The sequence below is a fragment of the Pituophis catenifer genome, unplaced genomic scaffold, assembly GCF_029215685.1.
Source record: "Pituophis catenifer annectens isolate HBS135680 unplaced genomic scaffold, rPitCat1.0.hap2 SCAF_13, whole genome shotgun sequence".
Lineage (NCBI taxonomy): Eukaryota > Metazoa > Chordata > Lepidosauria > Squamata > Colubridae > Pituophis > Pituophis catenifer.
The window spans coordinates 22254228-22281221 of record NW_027256893.1 but is presented as its reverse complement, the minus strand read 5'-3'; the positions used below and the strand labels follow the sequence as shown (position 1 = coordinate 22281221).

Below are 26994 nucleotides of genomic sequence, written 5' to 3'. Positions count from 1 at the left end.
CTTTGATGAACATTAGCTCTCCTTTGCAAGCCCCTCTCAACTCATTTAAGAAACTGGACACTCACAGAAGATTTGGTTTTCTTCCTTTATTGGTAACACTGATTTTTGGTATGTACACTTTTCTTTTTTCTTAAAAATCCTTTTCTATGAACATCATCCCTCCATTGGGGTCTACAGTGGAAGGTTTGCATTGCCTGATGCTTTAAAATCTAACCGTGAGGAAATGGGCGGACGAGAAAGAGGAAGGAAGAGGAAGCCATCCCGGTACAATAAAGAGAAGAAAAAATAAAACACGAAGCGTTCAAAACTTGGCCTTTCTTACAACATGTCAACTTCAAATTCATGGGTCACTCCATCTGTGTTTCTTTTAAGATCTGTAGAAGGCAAAGTGCATGAAGCAAATAGCTGGTTTTAAGTAAAGATATGCCTTTCTTTAAAAAAAAAAAAAAAAAAAACTTAGTCCTTGATTTACCATCATTCGTTTAGTGACCGTTGGAAGTTACAAGGGCACTGAAGAAAAAAAAGTGACTGATGGCCATTTTTTGCACGACTGTTCCAGCATTCCCATGATCATGTGATCAGAATTCGGCTGCTTGGCAACTGGCATGTACTTATGACAGTTGCAATGTCCCGGGATCACGCAATCATATTTTTGTGACCTTCTGACGAGCATACTAAAGGGGGAAGCCCGATTCATTTAACAACCATGTTACTAGACCACTGCCATGATGCCCTTAACGGTGACAAGAAAGGTCATAGAATGGGACAAAGCTCACTTTACAACCAATTTGCTTAGCAACGTAAATTTTGGCGATTCAATTCTGATCATAAGTCGAGGGATACCTGTAGCAAGTTTCTTCCCCCGTGACTTCATCGTGTTTCAGTGCTTAACACAATATCCCCAGGCAGCCTGTGCCTTGCCTCGGCCTTTTTTGCAGCACCGTGGATAAAGAAACGGGAATCACAAACGAAGCACTCGGGAACGGCAGAGTTTAAAGCTCTTCTTGGAAAAAGCAGGCCCCTTTGGGCGAATCTGAACCGAAACTGATAAGATTCCCCCTGCCCCCAAGAAAATGTGGAAAGTTCAGAGGCCAAAATTCAGAATATAAAGTTCTCCTTTCCATAGTTGACTTACAGGTAAGTTGGAAGGCCTGAAGGCTTTTCAAAGCTTCTGTAATTGGAACTTTTTCAAGATTCGGGATGCTGGTATATAATTTCATTTCATGTCCAACCTGACTTGAAAGAACAAGATCTGTATATGGCTGGACTTGATTCTTCCAGGCTGTTAAAAAAAATAAAATAATCTAAACCCTCCATTTTTCTTCTCTCTAAATTTAGAAGATTGGCATGTGTTGAAGCCACCAACTTCCTGGCGTGCTAACTTTCTACATTTAGGGGTATATTTTGATCTCTGCGTACGGTTTGCTAATGATTGCTTTCAAAAATGAGAACAAGATGGCCATGACGATATCTTAGCAGTAGCTTTGCCAATCTGGAACACTGAGCAATGACATCAGGCCTATATAGCTTAAATTTTGAGACGGAAGGAGAAGAAATGTCAGATCTAGGAATTCTGAGTTCTAAAGGCTTTTGAGAAGGAAGGATTTGATGGGACTTGCTTCCAAGTCACTGTCCTTTATCAGATGAAACCGTTGTGTCAAGTAGTGGTATTGAATAGGTTGGGCTGGTACCAGACAAGCCCCTGAATTAGGATATAGCTCTATTTCTAATGGTGGGGTAAGGCATAGGACTCTTACACATCAAAACAGATATAAATGGTTGGTTAGGAAAAGGGGGCGCTTTGCTCAGCAAGCCAGCCAGTCTGATTTCACATTGCCGACTTTCACAATCTTTAAGCTTTGATCTTCCATTTTCAGGTAGTACCAGTCCTTGAAAAAGTAGCTGTGACCTGCAAGGAGAAAACAACCTTTAGCAAGCATATATATAATCACAGTTCTGGGACTCGCTAGAGCAGGTGTCTGTATAACCTGGGAGTCAACTCAGTGGCTGGGTTTGATTGGAGCAACACAAAACCCATCGGCTACCCTACCACCCACCATTCTCGTGTGTTCATCGAAGCCTGGCACTCCACAAGCAATTCCATCAACAGACACATTGACCTACAACCAGCCTGTGAACCCCCCAGGAATCCAAATCAACCACACAGCCAACCAGAGACAGCATCGACCATCAACCAACCCACGCAACCCCCCTCCCGACCAGCAGTTCATCCAGTGGTGGGATCTACTGGTTTAATAACCGGTTCTCTGAGCATGCACTTTGCATGTGCACACTTTGTAGAAAATTGAACTTCTGTATTGCTGAGAGCAAGAAAACCAGCTGAGGAGTGGCAGTTCACTCTGCCACCCCGATCAGCTGGGCTTCGGAAGCAGAAATATAGGTATGTACAGTTTTTTTTTTAGTATAAGACGCACCTTTTTCCCCCCTAAAAGGGGGTGAAAATTTAGGTGCATCTCATATACTGAATGTAGCCCCACCCACCCACTGGCCCCCACCCTTTGGCTTCTGCCCCCCAGCAGAAGCCAAAGCCCTTACAGCAAACAGCAAGAAAAAACAGCTCCTTTTAGCTTTAGCACAGCCTAATTAGCACAAGTTGATTGGATCAGCCTCCTGACTCTCAGCTATCTTGCTCTCAGCTGTTTTGGCCTCTGCTGCTTGCTGCAAGGAAGAAAATTGCTGGAGCAGATTTTTTTCCCTTTGTGCTAATCAAGCGATGCTGAAAATGAAAATGAAAGTAAAGCAGGCTGTTTGCTGTTTGCTGCAAGGAGGCAAAATTGCTCAGAGGCAGAGGGAGATTTCTTTTTCTTCTTTTCCTCACCAAAAAAGGTAGTTGCGTCTTATACTCTGGTGCGTCTTATACTCCGAAAAATACGGTATAATGCAGGGGCAGGTGGGCGGGCCCACTTCAAAGAAAGAGAGAACCGGTTTGCTCACGGCTGAAAGTCGGAGCAAATGATTCGCCCGAACTGATCCAAACCGGTAGAATCCCACCACTGAGTTCACTTCCCAATGTCCCTGACCCATCACAAGACTCAATGATGAGTCACACCTGAACCATCATAAGACCCTCACTTGATACCCCCACACGTGAAGCCCTTATAAACAGAATACTGATATCCCCTCCACAGAAACTCCACTGAAGCTGTTACCTAGCCTGGTAACGAAACATTCAGGAAGCTCGGAGAATGAACCTTCACCTTCATAGCGAACCTAGATAAGCAACTGTTGTGTTGATAGATAAATCATGGTTTGGCTTACCATGATTTTACACATCACAGATTGAGGTAAGATGATGTTGGGTTCCCCATCAACTACCAAGCTCTACTCTAGTGAAAACTAACGTAGGGAACTCTGTGACTCCTCTTCAATCACCATCTGGCCCCTCAAGTTTCTTCACGTTCCACAAAGATGTTTAAGGAGACCATACTTCCACTTTCTTTCCCTTAAAAACTTTGGAAAAAACTTCCCCCTGCCCCACTCTTATCTCCAGGATGGACTACAAATGGCCATCATTTCAAAGGTTACATCAAGTTTTGGTGACTCATGAACGAAAGTAAATATACACGTCCCCGGGATAATATTGAAGAATCCAATCTGATTCGGTCACCAGGAGCAAAAGTTTATTCTTCCAAGCTTTTGGGCTGGTGCTGGAGCCCATGCTCTGGGAACTTGTTTTTGTGGCTTGTTGAAAGTCGCCCCTTTATGAGTAGGACTATTTGGGGCATACGGTTCAGCAGAAACTTACATGATTTAAAATATCAGCTTTGTCCACATCTCTGAGTTCCTCTAACCATCACCAAAAAAAAAAAAAAAGGGCTCAGGTTTTTCTCCCAATCCATTCTGGAAATGGACTGTAGAGGCCACAAAAGATATAAAAGCTGCATCTTTGATTAGTTGTGCCCCAGGGAGGAAAAAATGGGAGATTTTTTGCTATGATTGATGGCTAGGCCATCTCCAACCCTACACGTAATCCATAAATGAGGGTTTAGCAGAATCGGTCTGTTGCAACTGTAAAAACTTGACTGAGTGAAGCCTATACTTTCCAGAGGCCAGTAAGAATCATATTACTGGAAATATTTTTTTTCCTTCCCTTCTTTTTTCAAGCATGCCATTTTTTTAAAAAAAGGAAAAGATGGAGACAGAGGGTTAAAAGCTTGAATTTGAGCTTCCATCCTTCTTTCCCAACTCAACCCCTGTGAAAAGTTCTCAGCCATTTAGGAGATTCAGTTCAAAGGAGGTTTCTCTCTCTCAGTCTCTCTCCCTGCCCCCACCCCACACATCTACTAATAAAGGCAGGATTCCTTAACCAGAATCTGGGCTGCATTAAACAGGGGGTTAGGATTACTCTGCTGGAGACGAGTTATTCAGACAGCCCAGCAAAGTTCAGCAAAGGTCACCCTTCCTAAATTTCTTTACAGCAGTGGGAGATTTTCACCGAAGAGAGAAATTTACTGTGGCAGCCGGCAGATTGCCAAAACTGTCGGCCTTTCAGTGACCACGGCAGCAGGCAATGTCTCCAAAAATAATGCAGTAGCAGGCTGAAGTGTGTGTGTGTGTGTGTGTGTGTGTGTGTGTGTGTGTGTGTATATATATATATATATAGACACACAGTAGTGGTCACAATTGTGGAAACCTTTTGGGAAAAGTGTATTTTCTAAACTAATAACACCACTTTTTTTCAGAGTCGTGCCATAAAATTATATATCATCGGAAAGATAATTTAATCAAGAAGGTAATGCAGTAACTTTTATGAAGGATTTGCTATTAGAATAGCAGATACAGGATAAAGAAGAAAAGTGAAACACGTAGAAAAAATGAGTCATTTCAGTTAATACTTCATTGAGTAACCTTTAGCATGAATTACGGCCTTACAACGTCTTCCCATGGAGTGAACCAAGTCTTTTAGTTCTGCAGCTGTTATAATGTGAAACCAAGATTGAATGATGGCTTCTATTAACTGGGTTTTATTGCTGGGTCGCTTCTGACTAACAAGTTTCTTTAGTCGGCTCCACAGATTTTCAGTTGGGATTCCCAGGCCATTCCAGCAGTGGAATATGATTATCTTGAAACTCCCCCCCAAAAAGTGATCTTATTAGCCATCAAACCTCAAAAATACACTTTTCCCAAAAGGTTTTCACAATTTTGGCCACTACTGTGTGTATGTGTATATATATATATAGATGTATGTATGTATGTATGTATGTATGTATGTATGTATGTATGTATGTATATATATATACATCTATACATACACACACACACATACAAGATATATATATCTTAGAAAACAAATAGCAGCTTACCACTTCCGCTCACTTCCAGGGCAGCATCTAAATTGTCTGGGACGCCATTCCAAGCATCTGCAATTAATTTAGGGAAGCCAGGATCCATTTTCTTCTTCACTTCGTTGTATCTGTAAAATAGACAGGAACAAAAAAGACGTATTCCTTCCTCACTTGTTATCCTTCTCATCTTTCCATCTGTCCTATTGCCCATTTCCTTAGCTTCTTATGACTATCTTTATTATTCGTACCTCATGATTGATGTTGATTGCCTTTTAGTTAGTATCCTATTATGATCAATGTTGATTGCTTATTTACTGTATATCCTACGACTATCGCCGACTGTTGGATCTTATGATATATGATGATTGTATTTTATGATGATGGTCATGTTTTATCACTTGTTGCTTGTATGTACACTGAGAGCTTATGCACCAGAGGAGACAATTTTTGTGTGTGTCCAATCACCCTTGGCCAATAAAGAATTCTACCTTCTAACTTCTGAATTTCCTTGGACAAGCAAACAGGTGTTTTGTTGCTTGTTGCTAGTTGCAAAGTCGTGTCCAACCCATCGCGACCCCATGGACAACGTTCCTCCAGGCCTTCCTGTCCTCTACCATCCCCCAGAGTCCATTTAAGCTCATACCGACTGCTTCAGTGACTCCATCCAGCCATCTCATTCTCTGCTGTCCCCTTCTTCTTTTGCCCTCAATCATTCCCAGCATTAGGCTCTTCTCCATGGAGTCCTTCCTTCTCATTAGGTGGCCAATTTGAGTTTCCTCTTCAGGATCTGGCCTTCTAAAGAGCAGTTAGGGTTGATCTCCTCTAGAACTGACCGGTTGGATCGCCTTGCAGTCCAAGGGACTCGCAAGAGTCTTCTCCAGCACCAGAGTTCAAAGCTTCAATTCTTTGGTGCTCAGCCTTTCTTCTGGTACTTTCACAGCCATACATTGCAACTGGGAAAACCATAGCCTTGACTATATGCACTTTTGTTGGCAGGGTGATGTCTCTGCTTTTTAGTGATGTCTCTGAGTGTGTGAATCTGTGCAATGTTCCTAACTGCCTAGCATTGTTACGCTATCCCAGCGTTGGGGTTGCAGGATTCCTTACCTCCAAAATTTGTCCCCTGCAAAAATGTAAGTCTTCTTGTTTTTGCTCCAGTTAAATACAGCATTGACACGTTGCACGTCAGGAGGCAGCCCGAGACTGGTAAGTCTTTTTGGATACCCTCTTTCCAAGGTGCTGGCTGTATAAATCCAGTATTCATTTCCTAGGAAAATAAAGCATCAGATTGTCATGATCTCTGTTGAGATTAAGAGGAAGGAGAAAGAGGTTTTTCTCAATCAAAGGGTCTTGGATTTCAGGCAGTGAAGCGAAATTAAGTAAATTAGGGAGGTAAATTGGGACAGGCCAAACACTCCCATTTCAGAATTAACCCCCTGCATGTGACAAAATTGTGCATCACGTATGAAAGCGTTCTCCTGCTTGGTTTGGGAATGGGAAATCCCCATTCCCTCCCCACTCCTGGGGGAAGGATACTGCAAAATCCCCATTCCCGCCCCACTCTGGGGCCAGCCAGAGGTGGTATTTGTCAATTCTCTGAATTATTCAAAATTTCTGCTACCGGTTCTCCGAACTGCTCAAAATTTCTACTACCGATTCTCCAGAACCTGTCAGAACCTGCTGGATTTCACTCCTGGCCTATACATTTAATAAGTAATACATAAATAGTATTTAAATCTTTGTTCCTTCTAAAAAACCACAGGAAGTGAGACTATAAATTATGGACTTATCAGATGTTTAGACTATATCCAGTTATCATGTAATACGATACACTATAAGGATTAAAATGCCATTCAGCTACGAAAAAATCACTTTGCAAGTGTTTTCCCCCTGTTCTATAAATAAATTTCTCTACATCCCCACTCATTTTATTTTCCTTCACTCTCTTGTGTTGTTGTGTAGTAGATCAGAGCAAAAAAAAAAAAAATCGCTATTCATTTTTATTTGGCTGAGGCAACCACTGAAAATCATTTCCCAGATCAGCAGGCGTGGCTGCGTGAAAATAGATGGTCTGCGAAGAGATGGAAGTTTCATTTCGATTCCATTTCTCGTTTTGGTTAAATGTTTGGTTTGTCGCATGTCGTACCACTCCAACATATACAAAAAGTCTCTTTTCATATAAAAACACTCTGCACTCAAACGTGAATGCAATTTTGTGCCAGTTTCAACAACATACTTTTTTTAAAAAAAAAATTCACTGTATAGTTTATGGTACAAAACCTGTCCTTTCTTTTGCAAATATTTTTTCTCTAAAATATGGAAATGGGGAAAGGTTGGGCTGTTTCTAACTGTAACTCAGCCCTGCAAAATTCAAAACAGGGCAAATTTTGAAAGAGAACCATGTTTTGGTCAAACCAGAATACAAAATAACAGAGTTGGAAGGGACCTTGGAGATCTTCTAGTCCAACCTCCTGCTCATGGTAGGAGAACCTATGCTATTCCAGATAAATGGCTTCCAATCTCTTCTTAAAATCCTCCAATGATGGATCACTCACAGCTTCTGCAGGAAATCCGTTCCAGCTTCTTCAAAAATGGGGCAATTGAATGAAAAATTTGCATTGGCATACTAAATAAATGAATTGCTTCCTTCTTCCTAACATAAAATAAACATGGACTAAGCAACAATGTGAGATTAGAACATCTTCCTGGCTACAAATTTTGGATCCTGGAGGCCAAATCTTCTAAAGAACATCAAGTTTGTCATCTGCACTTCTATGACTGTCTGGTTTGGCTCTGCAACCCAACAAGACAGACGCAGACTTCAGAGGATAATTAGAACTGCAGAAAAAACAATGGCTACCAACCTGCCTTCCATTGAGGACCTGGATACTGCACGAGTCAAAAAGAGGGCTGTGAAAATATCTACAGAACCCCTCAAATCCTGAACATAAACTGTTTCAACTCCTACCCTCAAAATGATGCCATAGAGCACTGCACACCAGAACAACTAGACACAAGGACAGTTTTCCCCCCGAACACCATCACTCTGCTAAACAACTAATTCCCTCAACACTGTCAAACTGTTTACTAAGTCTGCACTACTATTAATCTTCTTGTCGTTCCCACCACCCATCTCCTTCCACTTATGACTGTATGACTGTAACTTTGTTGCTTGTATCCTTACGATTTATATTGATATTGTTTCCTGATTGCTAATTTGTTCCCTATGACTATCATTAAGTGTTGTACTTTATGATTCTTGATGAACGTATCTTTTATTTTATGTACACTGAGAGCATATGCACCAAGACAAATTCTTTGTGTGTCCAATCACACTTGGCCAATAAAAAATTCTATTCTATTCTATTCTTCTAGTTGGAGCAGTTGGCTTTACAGAAATCCAGGTGCGTGTTTGCATATGTGTGTTTAGATGACTTCAGCCCAAATCTTACCTGAAAAAAATACTGACTTCTCTTCTTGAGGGGCTTCATAGACAGCGTCAATTTTTTCTGGAAGGTCAGACCAAAAAACAGCAACGAGCAAAGGTCCCGTTGGACGACTCCGTTCATTAGCTGTTCTCCAGAAGAATCTAGCCAAAAAATGACAAGCAACTTTATTGGCAGAGGTGCTTTTTATGCAAACTGAGCAAAGTGCATTCATGTGTCACACACACACACACCAGTGGTAGGTTTCTACCAGTTCGCTGTGGTTTGGCGAACCGGTAGTGGCAGCGGGAGGTTCCGCCCACCTGCCAGGATGTCATCACGGATGCCCCGCTCATGCGCAGAAGTGCCACGCACAAGCGCTCAGAGTTCCAAACCGCTAGCAACCGTAAGTGAAACCCACTACTGACACACACACACAAACAAACACACACACACACACACACACACACACACACACACACACACACACACCAATGCTCGCATTCTACTAATAACATAAACATTAAATTATGGAGGGTTTTGTTATTATTCAGTGCATCAATCTTTTATTGGTGGGGGTTGTCCCATGAATTTTTTTAATGTGTGGCACCCAGACGTTTGCCATTTATAACAATTTTCTCCAGCACTCACATTAATTCTTAGCAAAGAACAACAACAACAAAAATAAGAAAATAAAGCAAGCAAGCAAGCAAGAAAGAAAGATGGAATAGCGGGTGCTTCAATTATCCTAGCAAATAAACTGATTTACAAGGCACTTAAAACTCTTTCAGCCTTCCCCTGCGCTGTACACTGAACAGATGGATACGCGTTCGGCAAAAGCCAACCTTTGTATTGTATTCCATTACTCTGGAAGATTATGATCGTAGCAACTGAAAAAGATCAAATCTAATAATCATCGATCAAAACAGCTTGGCTGTAAATGAAACCCGGGAACATTAAAACTGTTCATCAGTGGAAATGAAAGGAGCAATTTGGAAGCTGTTGAGCTGATATCCTCTTTCGATTTATGAACATGACAAAAAAAGAAAAAGAAAGAAAAACCAACTTAATTCTGGTTTGATTTCAGCGGCAGTATGTAGGAAATTATGGGACAGGATGTTAATAAAAACATTATTGTGTAATCTCTTTTTTCTCTCTCTCTCCCTCCCTCCCTCCCTCCATCTCTGATGAGCAGTTCGTTTTGTTTAAAGAACTCCAAAACTAATAGCTGAAACCAGCTGGCCCATTTCTCAAGCAGCAAGTCTGGAAACGCCAGTGTATAAAGAGTCAGACAAGGCTGCCATTTGATAGATGTTGAGCAAATGGCTTGTCAGATTAGGCTTTTTAGTTGCATTATCTTTCTTTTTTTCCCTGTTTTTAAACGAGAGCTGGCTCTCCGGTTGTGTGAGGAGGAAAAAACCACCCAGCTTTATAGCTGGTAACAGCAACACGAGCTCAGTTGGCATTTTCAACACGTCGGTCCGGATTCACATGTTAAACTTGGTTGTTTCTTGTAAGCACTTTTTCATTGCGTGTGTTATTATACTGCCTTGAATCCAAAACTAAACTCATCATTTTCATTTAATGACACCATAATCCCTTGTGGGGTGGAGTCTGGACAGCTGAATGGAGCTAGCAGAGTGTTTTAATGGCCGGATGCCCTTCCTGTCACTAATGCGGAGTTTTGTTCAGCAGATATATTCTCATTGTGCCCAGAGAGAGAAATATCTGCCTCTACTTAGGATCGAACTCACAGCCTCCTGATTGTGAGACAAGAGCTCCACCATTAGGCCACCATACCACTCCCTAAACTGTACTCCCAAATAACCAAATAACTACAAACACAACTGTTTTGGCTCTTATTAGAGAATAAAACATGGTTCAGTCCCAGCTGTTATCGCACAAAGCGTGGCTCCTTGCGCAGGTACACCTTGACTTATGATTACAATGGAGCCCAACATTTCTGTAGCTAAGTGAGACGGTTGTTAAGTGGGCTTTGCTCTATTTTACGACCTTTCTTCCCACAGTTGTTAAGTGAATCACCCCAGTTGTTAAGTTAGCAACACGGTTGTTCAGTGAATCTGGCTTCCCCATTGACTTGTGCTCGTCAATAGGTCACAAAAGGGAATCACGTGACCCTGGGACACTGCATCCGTCATAAATATGAGTCAGTTGCCAAGCATCTGAATTTTGATCATGTGACCATGGAGAGGCTACAACAGGTGGGTGAAAAATGGTCCCAAGTCACTTTTTTCAGTGCCGTTGTAACATTGTAACAGTCACTAAATGAATGGTAGAACTACCCGTAACAGTATGTGAGAATGGCCTTGTGAGACAGAAGGGAAGGCTACAGACCAGACAACCAGCATGTAAAGCATGTTTCCGGCCACAGAAAAGTGTGGGGGAAAAAGCAGTGACCTTCCCTCGTTTTCTGGAGAGTAAAGGAAGAGATAAATATCGAATAGATCCTTCTCTGGTTCCCCCACCACTCACCTGTCTTTGAAGAAAAAGATCTCGCCCCTAATTTGAGCCACGGCATCAAAGACAAGATCTTGGCCACAAAGTTCAGGAGTGACAGGTCCAAGAGTTGGCTTTGGTCCTGGTCCAACATCAGTAGAACCCCCTACAAATCAAGGAAAAGTCAACAATGATCTGGACGTTCTTCTTTTAAGCTTAGAAATCAGAAAGAGAAGCAATATCAGGATTCCTTCATTCTGCCTTTTCTCTCCCCCACCCGTAATGCAAAAAAAAAGGGGGGGTTAGATAAAAGAGGTAAAGAAAGAGAACAGGGCATCTGGTTTTCTTCAAACGGTTCGCCACAATTATTCTACCATTTCAGGTTCTCCTGGAAAAGCTTGAGCAATAAGATTAATCATGCTATGGACCAGTGGTGAAATGTAAATCTTTTTGCTACCAGTTCTGTGGGTGTGGCTTGTTGGCCGTGGCTTGTTTGGGGGGGTGTCATGTGACTGGGTGGGCGTGGCCAACTTTTTTTTTTTACTTTTTAAAGCATTTTTTAACTACCTATTCGCCCGAACCGGTAGTAAAAAAATGCTTTAAAAAAGTAAAAAAAAGAAGTTCTGATAATCGTGTGGCACAGGTGTGATATCAGAACCTTTTTTAAAAAACTTTTTAAAGCATTTATTTACTACCGATTCGGGCGGTGCCCACCCAGTCTCATGACCTCCCAACCCCCCCACCCCGGAGCGAACCGGTAGCATTTCACCCCTGATATGGACTCAAATGTTTCAGATAGGTTTGAACCAACTGGAAACGTCACCATAAAGTTCTTGGATCCCTTGAATGTCATCTTGAGAAAGACGGAAGTGCTTGGTATAGGTGTAGATGGGGGCCATGAGCGCGCCAGGATCTTGAGAATGTTCGAGTCCCATTGCGTGGCCAAATTCATGAGCGGCAACCAAGAACAGACTGTACCCTGGAAGAAAATAAATCAGCTTTTATGACTGCTGGATGATATTGTCCATACATATCTCTTTGTGAAGTCAACCTAACCATTTTACAAAAGCACTTTCTGGGGCTTTAAAGACATCCAAGACCGAAGATGTCACAATGAAAGAAAAGAACATAAGTAACTTTTGTTTCCACATGGAAACCGCTTCTGAACTTCATGCTTGATGTGTAAAAGAATGTAACTTTTGACTTTGGGTTTTACAGATTAGATTGATAGATCTTTATAGGAATGACTTGTTCGTATTATTATGGAAAAACAAAAAGCGGTGATTTGATATTAATGCCTTATTCTACTGCAACAGAGAGAGATGGAAGTCAGTGCTTCTTGGTCTTTTCTTTTCCCTACCTTTTCCTCACTTCTCTCTCTCCCCTCTCACTGCCCTTTTATTTACTTTTGTATTTTGCATTTTATAATGCTTTATAGTTTAATTTTTAAAAATTGAGAAAAAAAGAAGGTCGGTAAAATGAGGACCCAGATTGTTGGGGGCGATAGGCTGACTCTGTAAACTACTTAGATATGGCTATAAAGCACTGTAAAGTGGTATATAAGTGCTACTGTTATTGCTAAACTATAGTTGGCGTCACTTGTACAAAGTCAAAAACTAAGACTTAGAGGTGTCTAAAGCTGGGTTCATGAAATATACCGAGTACTGTAAAATCCAAATTAACTACGAAGACAAAAGACATGTGATATTTAAACTCTACTTTTCAGTCATGTTCAAACATTCCCGATCCAGCTGTTGGGAAACTGTGTGAGAAGGAATGATTTATGGTTAACTTCACAGTTGACTCATTTGTGAGTTTCTTAGGATGTTTTGGGGGGGGAGTGTTTTTGCAATTGTTTCTGAACATTTGATGATCTCAGTTATACTTCTGAGAATGAGGGAAGCTTGTAAGAGAAATGTTTTGATTCACCAAGGACATGTTGCAATGCAACCTAAAACTCTAGCCTATTTTGCTAGGTTTGAAACATAAGAAAACATAGAAAACAACGCAAGGGTAGGCTGTTTTGTAAGAACTATGTTTTTTGATTCTTTGACCTTTATTTTGGTCCATTAAAACTGTGGTGTATTCCTTGTTTTTGATACCTTGGAGTACTGGAAGAAATGCTGTAACATTTACAAGGAGGAGGAAGAGAAGGAGAAAAATCTGTACCTTGATCCGGACAAAATCCCCATTTGCGATCTTCATCGTAGTTACTAGTTGTAGAACACCACATCTTCCCATCTTGCCGTCCCGAAGTAGTACAAGAATCATACTTATTCCCAAGGAATATAAAAGGAAAAACACACGGCTGTCCTTCAGAGTTCCCACCCACGGTAGACATTGCTGCATTAAAAAAAAAAAAGAATAACAGTGTTGGAAGGGACCTTGGAGGTCTTCTAGTCCAACCCCCTGCTTAGGCAGGATACCCTACACCACTTCAGACAAATGGTTATCCAACATCTTCTTAAAAACTTCCAGTGTTGGAGCATTCACAACTTCTGGAGGCAAGTGGTTCCACTGATTAATTGTTCTAACTGTCAGGAAATTTCTCCTTAGTTCTAGGTTGCTTCTCTCCTTGATTAGTTTCCACCCATTACTTCTTGTCCTGCCTTCAGGTGCTTTGGAGAATAGCTTAACTCCCTCTTCTTTGGGGCAGCCCCTCAAATACTGGAAGACTGCTATCATGTCTCCCCTAGTCTTTCTTTCCATCAAATTAGACATACCCAGTTTCAGCAACTGTTCTTTATATATATATTTTTAGCCCCCAGTCCCCAAATCATCTTTCTTGCTCTTCTCTGCACTCTTTTCTAAATCAATAAAAGCAGGAGCAGTTAATAGTATACTATCAAATTCTTGCTTGGTCATTTAGAAGTTTTGTTGTAATTATTATGAATTATCGCTTTGATTTCCAGAAGCCTATAATTTGGGTCTGATGACACCGAAGAAAAAGGTAGTATATGTTTTTTTTTCCTCCAAACAAACCCATGCCAGTTGTACCAAAGATCTTCTTACCTGTCTCTGGACAAAATCCAAATTTCTTATCCCGGTCATAATCTTCGGTAGTGCCACACCATCTATACCCATCTTGTCTTCCTTCTGTGGTGCAGCTGTCAAAGGATCTTCCCTCAAACAGGAAGGGAAATTTGCACGGTTGCCCATCCGAGTTTCCACCCATGGTGAAAAGAGCTGCAGGGTAAGAGGCATACAATTAAAGGTAAAGGTAAAGGTTCCCATCGCACATATGTGCTAGTCGTTCCCGACTCTAAGGGGCGGTGCTCATCTCTGTTTCAAAGCTGAAGAGCCAGCGCTGTCCGAAGACATCTCCGTGGTCATGTGGCCGGCATGACTCAACGCCAAAGGTGCATGGAACACTGTTTCCTTCCCACCAAAGGTGGTCCCTATTTTCCTACTTGCATTTTTTACCTGCTTTCGAACTGCTAGGTTGGCAGAAGCTGGGACAAGTCACGGGAGCTCACCCCTTTCCGTGGCACTAGGGACTCAAAACGCTGAACTGCCGACCTTTCGATCAACAAGCTCAGCGTCTTAGTCACTGAGCCACTGCATCCCTGTACAATTAAAAGTGGTGAAATTCAGCCAGATCTATTTGGATCACTCGATCCAGTAGCGCCAGTGGCAGAAGGCTCCGCCCACCCGCCCGTACATCAGAGTGCCAGAAAATGGCCTGAAAATGGCCCCCAAAATGGCCAAAAACTGTAAAAAACACACTTTTCTTTGAGCTGTTTTTTGGCTGTTTTGGGACATTTTTCAGGACATTTTCAGGCTGTTTTTCAGGCCGGTTTCAGGCCATTTTCCAGGCTGTTTTCAGGCCATTTTGGGGCCAATTTTCGGGCCAGCGCATGCATGTGCATTGACCAGCTTGTCTTCAGATTTCCGGTGCACACACATGCAGAGGCATTCCGGTTTGGGCCTTCCATGCCGAAAAAGTTTGCCATCATTGCTTTAGTCAATATCCAGGTTTTTTTCCCCAAAAAACTTGAAGCTAATTGTGTTACATCCACCCACCACAACCTGTTGTGGCTGGTTAAGTTGCAACAGATGTCATTCATTGACTCAGTGATTTGAGAATGAGTTTCCTTTAGCCTTCCAGCCACGTTTCTTGTTTGTTCAGAAGACCATTCCAGAAACGCTAGTTAAAATGCACGTCTGGATGCAGCCAGCATCGGAGTTCCAAGACTGCCTTTAAAACAGCTTTTCTTTGGAGAATGAAAAGGGAATGGAGGCTGCTAAGACAGGCATATTCATTTACTGGGGAAGCAGCTTTGGGCTATAAACTCGGCCAATGTTGGCCTTTTAACAACATATCTTATTAGCTTAACCACTGACAATTTAGGAGAAAAAAAAAACAGTATGGAAAGTTAATGTAGTGTTGCTGGAAATAATCATTGCCTCCATGTCCAAAGAAGGCTGTTTTCTGTTTGGTGAGCACAGCCACCAAAGGTTTCCAAATCCTCTGTTTTTTCCACAATTCTCTTTAGCAGCTTCTGCAGTTTTGATAGCAGAGACAACGTTAGCACTGGAATAACAATAATTAAAAAGAGAATCTAAGACTATTCAATGGGGGAACAATGCTGGAAGGCAGGATCCCAATTCCCAAAGGACAGAGGCTCTCAAAGGTTGTTCGCAGAATTTCCCTGTTTCGCCATTCTCAAGGGCAGTGAGTTTTGGGAGGTTCCCCAAAATATTGATCCATGAAAGAAAAGTCTTCTTTCTGTCTTCATTCCCTGCTTAACAAGCATTTCCAAGTTTAGTTCTAAAGTAACGGGCACAAAGGACAGATCATCACAGCCGCAAGATGTAAAACAAAATAGGCAAGGAAAGAACAGTACGGATTAAATAAGGGTCCTTCCTTCCTGGTGAATTTCAAGACAAACACTTTCTCAAGGATGTATGTATTTATAAGATTTGCAGAGAGATAGGGCTTGTTTTTCCTCTCTGCCAATAACGTCAAAATATCTACATTTACATTCAGACCAGCTGCCGTTTCAATGGCTTTTATTATATCCGCTTCTCAACAGCTACGTCAAAAGTTAGAGGGAGGTTGGGGAAATATTGAGACACACAGATTTTGTTTTTATATATACGATTTATGGTCCTTAAATCCTGCTTTCCTATCAAACGCAAATCAAAGAGTCAAAGCTGAGACACTAGAATTGTAACCAGTAATACATTACGAGCGATGACATCATTCATGGGAATTAGCCATGGTAGCTGGAAATGATGAGTGTTGTGATAAAAAAAAATTGGATCGAGGGACTGATTTATTGTTACGTTTACCATGATAGTTCTTTAAAAAGGGAATTGATGAAGAAGGGAAGGGATTACTGAAGAAGGGTTGGGTTGGGTAGGGTAGGGAAAGACAGAAAGAGAGATCTTTTACCTTTGACCCTTCAGGCCTGCCACAAATTCTACTGTGGGAAAATGGGAGGGGGGATTGTCTGGAGTGAAGATGATATGTAGTCAAAATAACATTCTTTCCAGAAAGTCAAGGCCACTTTGCCCTGCAGCTGTGCTGAGAAGACTGGGGAGGTATCTTCTGTTCCAGAGGGTACCTGATTGGTTTGTTTGATGGACATGTGGGGTGATGGGCAAGGACTTGAACTTTTTTGGGGGGTGAGGAAAACCCGGAAGCTCTCAGATTCAGGTTTTCCCAGATGTGCCAATGTGACATCTCTAATAAAAATTAGCTTTGAGGAATTTCAAGCCTCGGAGTTTGATTTCGTTGGGGGTGTTACTTGGAACCCTGACAACGTCTCTCTCTCTCCATTCTGGTGAAAGAGAAGTTCTCTGAGGATGGTCTCCAGCATGAATCCAAAAGTTTGGAAGACTACATCTCTGGTTCTGGTGCTTGACCCAGATTGGATCCTGCTGCACCATTATCCTGGGACATATACATTTGACTTCATTCAGGGGAAATGGACATTTGCTTACTATTGTTTCTCTTTGATGGTAGCCGAGCATACGATAAATGCCCGGTAGGGAGAAATTACTGCAGTAATAAAACTGGCGTTTGGAATTAGATGGTTCTCACTTGGCAGGGATTCTGGTTTCCTGCCCACTCATGAACTCATTGGCTTTGTCAACCTCTCTGTTGCAGTGAAGGAACCATGGTATCACATCATCAATTTCCCTGAACTTTTGAATCCAGTGGTGTTTTGCAGCTCCTCCTCAACATCCTGGCTCTTTATTTTAATCCCCTCACCCAATGGTGAGACCATTGTCCAGTGGTGGAATTCAATTTTTTTTACTACCAGTTCTGTGGACGTGGCTTGGTGGGTGTGGTGGGGTTTGGTGGGCATGGCAGGGGAAGGATACTGCAAAATCCCCATTCCCACCCCACTCCTGGGGGAAGGATATTGCAAAATCTCCATTCCCACCCCACTCTGAGGCCAGCCAGAGGTGATATTTGCCGGTTCTCCGAACTACTCAAAATTTCTGCTACCAGTTCTCCAAAACCTGTCAGAACCTTCTGAATTTCACCTCTGCCCTTGTCCCTTGAGAGATCAAATGAATTTATGGAAACCAACACACACGAAGGTTGAGAAGATTCAATGGTTCGCATCTACCCTGTCATGAGACCATAAGCCAATACCCGATTAAAGCAGCCTCCTTAAAGCTCCACAGCCACCCTTCGACTTACATTCATGGGGGCAGAATCCATATTTGCCATCTGTATCAAAGTTGTAGGTGGTCGAACACCACAGAAACCCATCGCTTCGTCCTGCATCAGTGCAGCTGTTGTATTCCTTCTCGCTAAATAGGAAGGGGAATTTGCAAAACTCTCCATCCGCGTTGCCGTATTTCACCCTGACCACTAGAAAGGAGAGGACAGAGGATTCATCAGCAGAACTGTTCTGACCTAGGCTTCCTGAGTCAGTAAAACACACGAGTAATCTCAGAAACCTCTTTTATTTCAACGGCTGTGAATTCTGTTCATTCACAGATGAGTCCCAAATAGTTGCAAAGAGTCCTTTGGGATAAGGCTGATAATCACCCACCTTTATCTCCCTTGACACGCTGCCAAAGACCTAACTGGCAAAGCCACATGGAGTCCAGAATCAAACAGAGCTTCAGACTTTAAACTGCACAGAATTAACAATGTTGCTTCCTGCAAAGGGCCCACGTGCCTTTGCTCCTCTTTTAAGTCTTATGGGAGGGGCCAATCATCTCCAAGCCTTACTCCCGAGTCATCCCTTTTGTTTTAACTGTTCTTGCCTTCTGGCAGCTTTGCGCATGCGCGCACTGGGCACAGGCTCCCCCTGTTCCTCTGCCTCGCTGAGGTCCAACTCTGGAGGCTCTGGAGGTAGCACGTACCTCCCAGATGGCCCTTTCTCTGCCTCCGACACAGAAGCCCTCGTTCGAGCCTTCCCCAGACCCCAGGACTGGCCCGTGTTCCTCCCCAACCTCCTCACTGTCCAACTCTGCTGCCAGCTCCACAGGGCACTGGCGGACCACAACAAAAAAACTACAATAGCAGCCAATGACCCTTGAGTAGGCTCTGAAGTGAAAACAGCTGTCTTACCTTGGCCTTCACCCAAAGTCCAAAATTCGTCGTCATCAAAATGAGAATCACCTCCAACGCCTGGTCCAGGAGCAAAAGCGTGGGCCAGAAGACCATCCTTACCATCAAAAGGATACCCATCCCCATGCTCTGCAGAAGAAGGAACAAAAGCAAAACGGCATCAGATCCTGGCATCAGGACACGTTTGGGGCAGGAGTGCTAATTTAAGCATTATTTCTGCTGTTGGGTGAAATCTGAGGCTTATATCGGAGCGAGGGATGAATAAAATGCAATCTTACTACCACAAAAGGTTATGGATTAGCAATATACATACCCATACCCTCTTAAACTCTTGAGTAGAAGGGTAAATGTCTTTGGAGATTCTCCGTCCTCCAGGTCATGGTTGTCCCAAAGGTGCTTTTTCAAGAGGCAACTGGACTTTCTGGTTTCTCTTTGAAGATGTTTCACTTCTCATCCCAAAAGCTTCTTCAATTCTTGCCCACCATCCAGTCAGAGCTGAAGAAGCTTCTGGGATAAGAAGCGAAATATCTTCAAAGAAAAACCAGAAAGTCCAGTTGCCTCTTGGGAAAGCAGCTTTGGGAGCAGAAGGGTAGGTTAGACAAACTGGATTTGGGAGGATTGGGCAAAACGTCCTTTAATCCAGACTGTGGTTCCTGAGTCCAGTAAACAAGTTAGCTTCCCAAGATCTTGAGAGAGTTGGGACTTCCTTATTTTTGATCTTATTTCTTTCTAGGATTAAGAGAAGCCATCCCTTCCTTTGACTATTGGCGATTAAGGAATCCAATTGTTGCAAGTTTCCATTGTCTCCTTGGGCACAGAACCCTTTTTGAGATCTCTTCTATTTTACAGATTTTTTTTCTCTTTGAATAGAGAGGTCCTGGCACTTTTCCATGGCTGGCAGGGCTCCTGAGGTTGCCTGTGGCTTCTTTGACACCATCCAAGGTTTCATTTGGAGCCATTTGAATCACACACCCATTAGAGGTGGTTGGTCTTTATACTGGGCTTCTTACTCACTGGAGTAAAACCCAGGTGAAACTCAAATCAACTCAACTCAACCAAGAAACCAAAGTAGGAACTGATACACTGTATTATTCAGTGGTGGGATTCAAATTTTTTTACTAGCGGTTCTGTGGGCGTGGCTTGGTGGGTGTGGCCAGGGGTGTGTGACAGGCAGCACTTGGCCTCCTAAACCCCCCTGGGAGTAAAAATGGGCTGCAGGGGGATGGTCCCCCCCGTGCCCCATTTTGGGCCTAGGAGGCCTCCCTGAAGCCTCCTGGGAGTGAAAATGGGCCACGGGGGTGGGGGGTGTGCACCGCCCTCCCCGTGCTCCATTTTGGGCCTAGGAAGCCTCCCTGCACTTACCTGGGAGTCAAAATGGGGTGTGTGGGGACTCCTGGAATGGGTAGGGCAGGAAGGGGCGTGGTCAGTCAGCAATTTAACTACCGGTTCGCACGAACTGGCCTGAATCGGCTGAATCCCACCACTGGTATTATTATGTGCATACCCCATCGTCCAAAATTGATCATGATATCTGCCTCTCCATCATGAATTCGGGAGAATTCCAGCGGCGTGACATCACTCCAGACTTTGAAGGCTTGGGCAAACGCATCATCAACCGTTTCAGAATCCAGATCTGGGGTATAGCCTAGAATTCTTAAGACAAAAATAATGATGATGATGATGATGATTGTCAGCAAAGATACAGACCTCTGACTCAAAAGTCTGTCTCCTCTGGGCTACACAAAAGCTGGACGGCCATTGGATGGCACCAGACATGATTTCATCTGTCCTCTTGGGCTCCAGCCCTGGAGGAGACCCACTTTGTTACTGCAGAATTATAGTTCTCGATAACTCTCCCTAACATAGCCAGACAGGAGAAAGGCTGAGAAGAGTAGTTTAACACATGGGGAGGTCCTCAGGTTCTCTATCTTTGTGATAGACCTCATATGCTTAATCCTGCATACAAACCCGTTCATTTAATGCTGTATTTTTTTTCTGGGCCAGAGTCAGCAGATAGCACCAGCAGATGCAGAATGGGAATTAATTTCCAAAGCTGTTCCTTCTCTTTATCTCCATCTCCTTCCCTTCACTCTCTGCTTTCCTGTCTCCATCTTCCTTACTTCTTCTCTCCATCTCCTTTCCCTTCACTTTCCTTCTTCCTTTCCTTATCTCCCTCTCTCTTCTCCTTCTCGATTGCCCTTCCTTCTTCTCCTCCTTGTCTCCATCTCCTTTCCCTTCACTCTCCTCTTCCTTCCTGTCTCCCTTTTCCTCCCTCCCTCCCTCCCATCTCCTCCTCTCCATCTCCATCTCTTTTCCCTATCTCCCTTCTCCTTCTCCATTTCTCTTCCTTCTTCTCATTGCCTCCATCTCCCTTCCTTTCCTTCTCCTTCTCCTCCTCCTCCTCCTCCCTTTCTTCGTCTCCTTCCCTTTCACTCCCTTTCTCCCTGTTTTTTTTTCCTTCTCCCTCCCCCACTCCTCCTTCTGTTCTATTTTTTTAAAAAAACCTTCTGATGGTGAATGGAATCATTTACCACTCTTCCTTTGGGGGAGGGGGCAGGGAGGGGAGGAGGAATTTGCATTCTTGCAAACTTCTAATCCTCCAATACCTGTGCTTGTAAATTTATCTGCTGAATCATCTTGGATTGACTGGGATCTGCAAAGCTTGACAAGCCAGCTTGGAATAACTTTATGCATCCTAAAATTTAACCCTCTTTTCAAGCAAACACAAGAAAAATCCTTGCAAAGCCAATCCTTGTTGGCTATGTGTTCTATACGAAACTCTTGTTTCATTGGATTGACTCCCAAATCCGCTAGCCAATTTGCTTTTGTTCCACAGCTAATTCCTGGCCAGCCAAGTCATCTGAATGAGGTGCAGAAAAGGAGGAAGCTTGTAAACAGTAATCTCCAGCTGAAACCGAGATGGATTTTTTTTTTTAAAAAAAAAGTATATTTCTTCTGCCTGAACCTTGTGCAACCCATAGTCTACGAAGAGCCATTTCAAATATCTCCTGTCCTAGTCACCCTGTGATTTCTGCTCAGTTTTGCTGCTGCAGACACAACACGGCTGTGGGATTAATATCATCTCCAGCTCAAAGTGCCAAATCAAAAGTTCTGAGAAGAGAAAGGCAGACACACAGGAGCCTGTGGTGTGCTGTTCCATGGAGTTCAACGGAATGCAAGTTTTAGGTTTTGATTTTTTTCCCCCTTAAAGAACAGCAAAAAAAGAGACATTCTACTCTTAAAAATGACCGTTCTGGAAGGATGCTTGCAAGCTTTCAAATAGGAAGACGGCTCTTTTCTTAAAGAACAGTTGGTGGAAGGACAAGGTTGTCCCTCTGTAGCATGGAGGACCCCTTGACTCCTCTAGAGTTTGTGGAAAGACCTAGTCTATAGAATAAGAACATAGAATAAGAGAGTTGGAAGGGACCTTGGAGGTCTTCTAGTCCAACCCCCTGCTTAGACAGGAAACCCTACGCCACTTCAGACAAATGGTTATCCAACATCTTCTTAAAAACTTCCAGTGTTGGAGCATTCACAACTTCTAGAGGCAAGTTGTTCCACCGGTTAATTGTTCTAACTGTCGGAAATTTCTCCTTAATTCTAGGTTGCTTCTCTCCTTGATTAGTTTCCATCCGTAATTCTGTAAACCAAGAATTCACAGATTACTTTGGATTGGAATTACTTGCTGTTTTTTTAAGCATACCAAAGAAACGGATGCAGCCAAAGATGGGTAAAATTGGGTCCTGTAGAAAAATGGGACATTTTTCTCTTTGACCACATTTTGGTAATCCAGTTCTATGCACCGGTTAAAGAGAGAGCCCAGTTTGTAGTGTAAAGGCACCTGGCTAGAAACCTGGAGACCATGAATTCTAGTCCTGCCTCAGCACGAAGCCAGCTGCATTGGGCCAGTCACTTTCTCTCTTCCCTATGAAAAAGGCAATGACAAACCACTTCCTGCCAGGAAAGCTGCAAAGATTTCTGCCAACCCTTTGCATAGAGTCTACATTGACCTATAGCAGTGATGGCTAACCTTTTTGGCACTGAGTGTTGAACCTGGAGCCCCTGCGAGCGTCGGAGCCAGAAGAGAGCAGCTGGCCACTGCATGCATGCGTGCCAGACTAGCTGGCCGCCACGTATGCACGCAACAAAACTCAGAAGAACAACTGGCCACTGCATGAATGCATGCCGGACCAGCTGGCTGCTGTGTATGCATGCAACGAAACCCGGAAGAGCAACTGGCCACTGCATGCATGTGTGCCAGACCAACTAGCCGCTGCGTATGCGTGCAATGAAACCCGGAAGAGCAACTGGCCACCGCACGCATGCTATAGGTTTGCCATCACGGACCTATAGATTTATGGGCTGTCACATCAATGTTAATTCTTTGAGTGATGCTGTCTTCCTCTAAAAACTCTGAGAAGAATGAACAATAGAGTAGAATCCTTTAATTTTTTACTGGTTTCTTGCTGGGCAGTTGCGAACATAAGACCAGTGGAGGAAACAAATACTGGACCTTCAAGAAGCCCTTTCAACCTCAACCAAGCCAACCTCAACAACTAGATTTGGAGATGGAAGTTCCTCTGAAAGCTGATGCTCTTTCTCCTCCAAGTGGTTTGAACAACTAAAAAAGGTTCTCCTTCTTAGGGTAATCGTTTTCAAAAGACATTGTGCCAGTTTGGTACCTACCTGTACGTGACAAGGTTTTTCTCCCATTTTGGTTTCCTGGGGAAGAAATTATAATTGGCCACATCCGGGTTGCCACACCTTGGTTTTTTCATGGTTTCTATAGTGTTTTGGTCCAGTTCTCCACTCTGAGGAAGCCCAAAGAACTTCTGCATGTTCTTCAAAGTGTCCTTCAGGACGAGTAGGTTGCAATTATCTTTGGGACATCCATAATACTTGTTGAGGTATTGCTTTTGGAGAGAAGAAAAAGATGGGCAGTGAACATGGAAAGAAAGCAATGGATCTTAGCGGCTACCTCTCTTGTTGAAAACAAACAAAGAAAAAATCAAAATTTTCAAACGATGGCCCCAAAGCAAAGATCAGCCCTACTGTCAGGGTTCCAAGAAACACCCCCAACGAAAGAAAACTCCAAGGCTAAAAGTTCCTCAAAGTTCCATTTTATTAGAGATGTCATATTGGCACATCTGGGAAAATCCAAATCGGAAAGCTTCCAGGTTTTCCCCACCCAAAAGAAAGTCTAAATTCCTTCCCCTCCACCCACATGTCCATCACATGGGCCAATCAGTGCACTGTTCCAACTGGAGATGCCTCCCAGTCATGCCATTCCAGGTGCAGGGCTGAATGTCCTTGACTCTCAGAGAAAGGAATGTTATTATGGCTAGATATCTCCACCACTCCATGCAATCCCTCTCCCAGTTTCTCACAGCATTAAATATGGCAGCCCTGAAGATCCAAAAAAAAGTTGGCCTCCAGGGCTGACACCTACGGTTGCCTAATCCTGCCTTTGTCTTGGTCTTAATTGGCTGGACAAGAATCAAGTCAAAAACGATCAGCATGTTTCAGGTTAAATAAGTCATCATTTGTCCATCTTGGAAGTTGACGTCAACATTAAAACTAGGCTGGGCAATGTAACTATTGCTTCATATAACAATATGGTAGATGGGTGTCCTAGAGGATGGTTAAATGGTAAAGAGGGAAGCCAATGTGGTGCACAAAAAAATCCCAAACTCAAACCAAACAGGCAGAGCTTCAGTCATTCCATCATGGCTGCCATTTTTTACTTTTTGACCATAACATGAGGACACCTTGATGTCATCTATGGTTGGAATAACAGCTAGGTCAAAGGCTTTGAATCTGTACCTGGAGAACAAGGACAGAAGCTCGTATCAACCATGTCTTGAGTTAGTCTTTCATCCCTCATGATTTGAGGGCTCCTTGGTGCTCTCTGAGTTTGGTTGTTTTCTTGTAGAGATTTCATGACCCAACTAAGTAATATGATCAGTGCTAGAAGGGAGTGAGGTTGGAGGAGGAGGAGGAGGAGGTGGTGGCAGCTGTGGGGTCCTTGGTGCTCTCTGAGTTTGTTTTCTTGCAGACATTTCATTACCCAACTAAGTAACATCATCAGTGCTAGAAGGGAGTGAGGTTGGAGGAGGAGGAGGAGGAGGAGGAGGAGGAGGAGGAGGAGGAGGAGGAGACTGTTGAGTCCTTGGTGCTCTTTGAACTTGGTTGTTTTCTTGCAGATGTTTCATTATCCAAACTAGGTAACATCATTACTGCTAGTATATTGAAACATCTGCAAGAAAACAACCAAACTCAGAGAGCGCCAAGGACTCTCATTTCACTCCTGACCTACAAATATTCTCCTGTATTGATATGAGGATTTGAATTCTGCAGTTTGGCCGCAGTGTTATACAGTATCATGACGAAGGTCAAGAGAAAAAAAGGAATTTGTACGACAAAGTAAACCACTCTTTGTTGCGGGTTTATTATTTTTATTCTTTTTTATATTGGGGTTTTTTTTTTAATTGTTCGCAAGCCACCCAAGAATCACAGAGTGAGTGGGCAGCCATATAAATCTTCTAAATAAATAAATAAATAAATAAACTCTCAGGCTACTAAGTCACGGGAGCGTGTTCTTCCTAATGTGTTTTCTAGACAGTCAACTTTTAAAGAATCACTGTACAGGCAGAGGAGAAATTGTAATTATAATAACTAACATTTTATAGACCCCCCCCACACCCTTTCCAACAGATTTGCTAAAAACATAACCCTGGCAGAGCCCTAAGGGGCAATTACTGCCTTTCAAGATGAGAGTTGAGACTCGTTAGCAAGTTGGCTGAAAAATTAAGCTTTAAATAGTAAGGGGGCCTCTCTGACTATGCATAAATCATATGTTAAGAAAAAAAACAGAGTAAGAAAATCATCCAGATGGTAGTCCCAACTCTTAAAGCTTATACTTTATACGCACATAAAAGAAAGCAAAAACAAAAACTTACAAGCATATTGTAGGTCATCCTGAAAGAAACCTGTAGGGCTTGCTTCAGATTTGTTTATTCAAGGCTCAGAAATCTGAAAATTTCTCACTCTGGAGTGAGAGTGTTCAAAAATACACTGTTCTGCCTTGGTGAAGGAAAGAAGAAAAAGAAAGAAAGAAAGAAAGAAAGAAAGAAAGAAAGAAAGAAAGAAAGAAAGAAAGAAAGAAAGAAAGAAGAAAGAAAGAAAGAAGGAAAGAGAGACAGAGAGAGAGAGAAAGGAGAGAGTGGGAGAGAAGAAAGAAAGAAACAGAGAGATAGAGAGAGAAGAGAGAGAGAAGAGTGAGAAGAAAGAAAGGAAGGAAAGAGAGAGAGAAAGAGAAAGAAGAGAGAGTGGGAGAGAAGAAAGAAAGAAACAGAAAGACAGAGAGAGAAGAGAGAGAGAGAGAGAGAGAGAAAGAAAGAAAGAAAGAAAGAAAGAAAGAAAGAAAGAAAGAAAGAAAGAAAGAAAGAAAGAAAGAAAGAAAGAAAGAAAGAAAGAAAGGCTTTTCTGAGACCAGGAAGTCAGTCGGTCTGCCAACAATTTTTTGGTCTCTGGTCTATAACTTTGGAAGGAGTCTTGCACAAATATTGCAAGACTATTTCAACAACAATAATAACAACATGTTCAACTTACGAATGCCAGTTCTTTGTCTGTTTTGGGGGAAACGTCACCTGGAAACTTAATGATGGGTGCTGGGATGAGGTCTCTGCCTGCGACCTCTTCCGAGAGCCTTAAGGTGGGCGGCGGAGGTGCAGAAGCTGGATTTAAAATGGAGAGCAGCAGCAGGAGGATTTTGAAAACGCAGTCCACAATCCTGAAAGAAACGTTCACCTTCATCTTCTCCACTTTTTCTTCCCTCCTTCTAGTCCTCCTCGGTCGGTCCAAGATACCTCGGGGAGAGAGATTTGAGTTGTAAAACTTCTTTGTTTCCCCTTTTTCTTTTTATGAGCACATCTTCACTTCCTTCTTGAGAGGTTTTTCCACTTCTGCTTGCTCCAGCAATTCCTTTGTATGCTTTCAAACATCCCCAGATGCGCAGGCTCCTAAGTGGCTGCCAGAGGAAGTCTGAAGGAAAGGGGAAAAAAAAAACCAGATGTGGACTTAGTCAGGCTGGATATATATATATATATATATATTTCACTTACTTTTTAAGGTAGCTTGCACAAGACGGTTATCTTAAAGAAAAGCCAGGAATCAGGAGAGACTAGAAGGGCACTAATTAAAATTAACTGGGAATGAATGTCAGGGAAAAAACTTGCTCTGTTTCTGAAATTAGATGTTAAATAAG

The 26994-nt window shown here is 42.7% G+C and overlaps 1 protein-coding gene across 1 annotated transcript; it reads right to left on the bottom strand.

Moving 5' to 3' along the window:
- Nucleotides 1-443: 443 nt before the first annotated feature.
- Nucleotides 444-26752, bottom strand: MMP2 (matrix metallopeptidase 2). The gene is made up of 13 exons (XM_070952661.1): nucleotides 26340-26752; nucleotides 23415-23641; nucleotides 20233-20381; nucleotides 18729-18857; nucleotides 17847-18020; nucleotides 14201-14374; nucleotides 13358-13531; nucleotides 12012-12167; nucleotides 11225-11354; nucleotides 8759-8895; nucleotides 6414-6573; nucleotides 5325-5434; nucleotides 444-1909 (listed from the first exon to the last, which is right to left on the bottom strand). The coding sequence occupies exons 1-13, from the start codon at nucleotides 26541-26543 to the stop codon at nucleotides 1806-1808; spliced, it is 2028 nt and encodes a 675-aa protein (XP_070808762.1). The 5' UTR covers nucleotides 26544-26752; the 3' UTR covers nucleotides 444-1805.
- Between the last annotated feature and the right edge of the window lie 242 nt (nucleotides 26753-26994).

Excerpts from the sequence above, each read along its gene's own strand:
- MMP2 (XM_070952661.1), bottom strand. The coding sequence starts at position 26,543 with ATGAAGGTGAACGTTTCTTTCAGGATTGTGGACTGCGTTTTCAAAATC. Across the intron at positions 23,642-26,339 it reads CAGACAAAGAACTGGCATTC|CAATACCTCAACAAGTATTA; the intron begins GTAAGTTGAACA and ends TCTCTCCAAAAG. Across the intron at positions 18,021-18,728 it reads GACTTTGGGTGAAGGCCAAG|TGGTCAGGGTGAAATACGGC; the intron begins GTAAGACAGCTG and ends TCTCCTTTCTAG.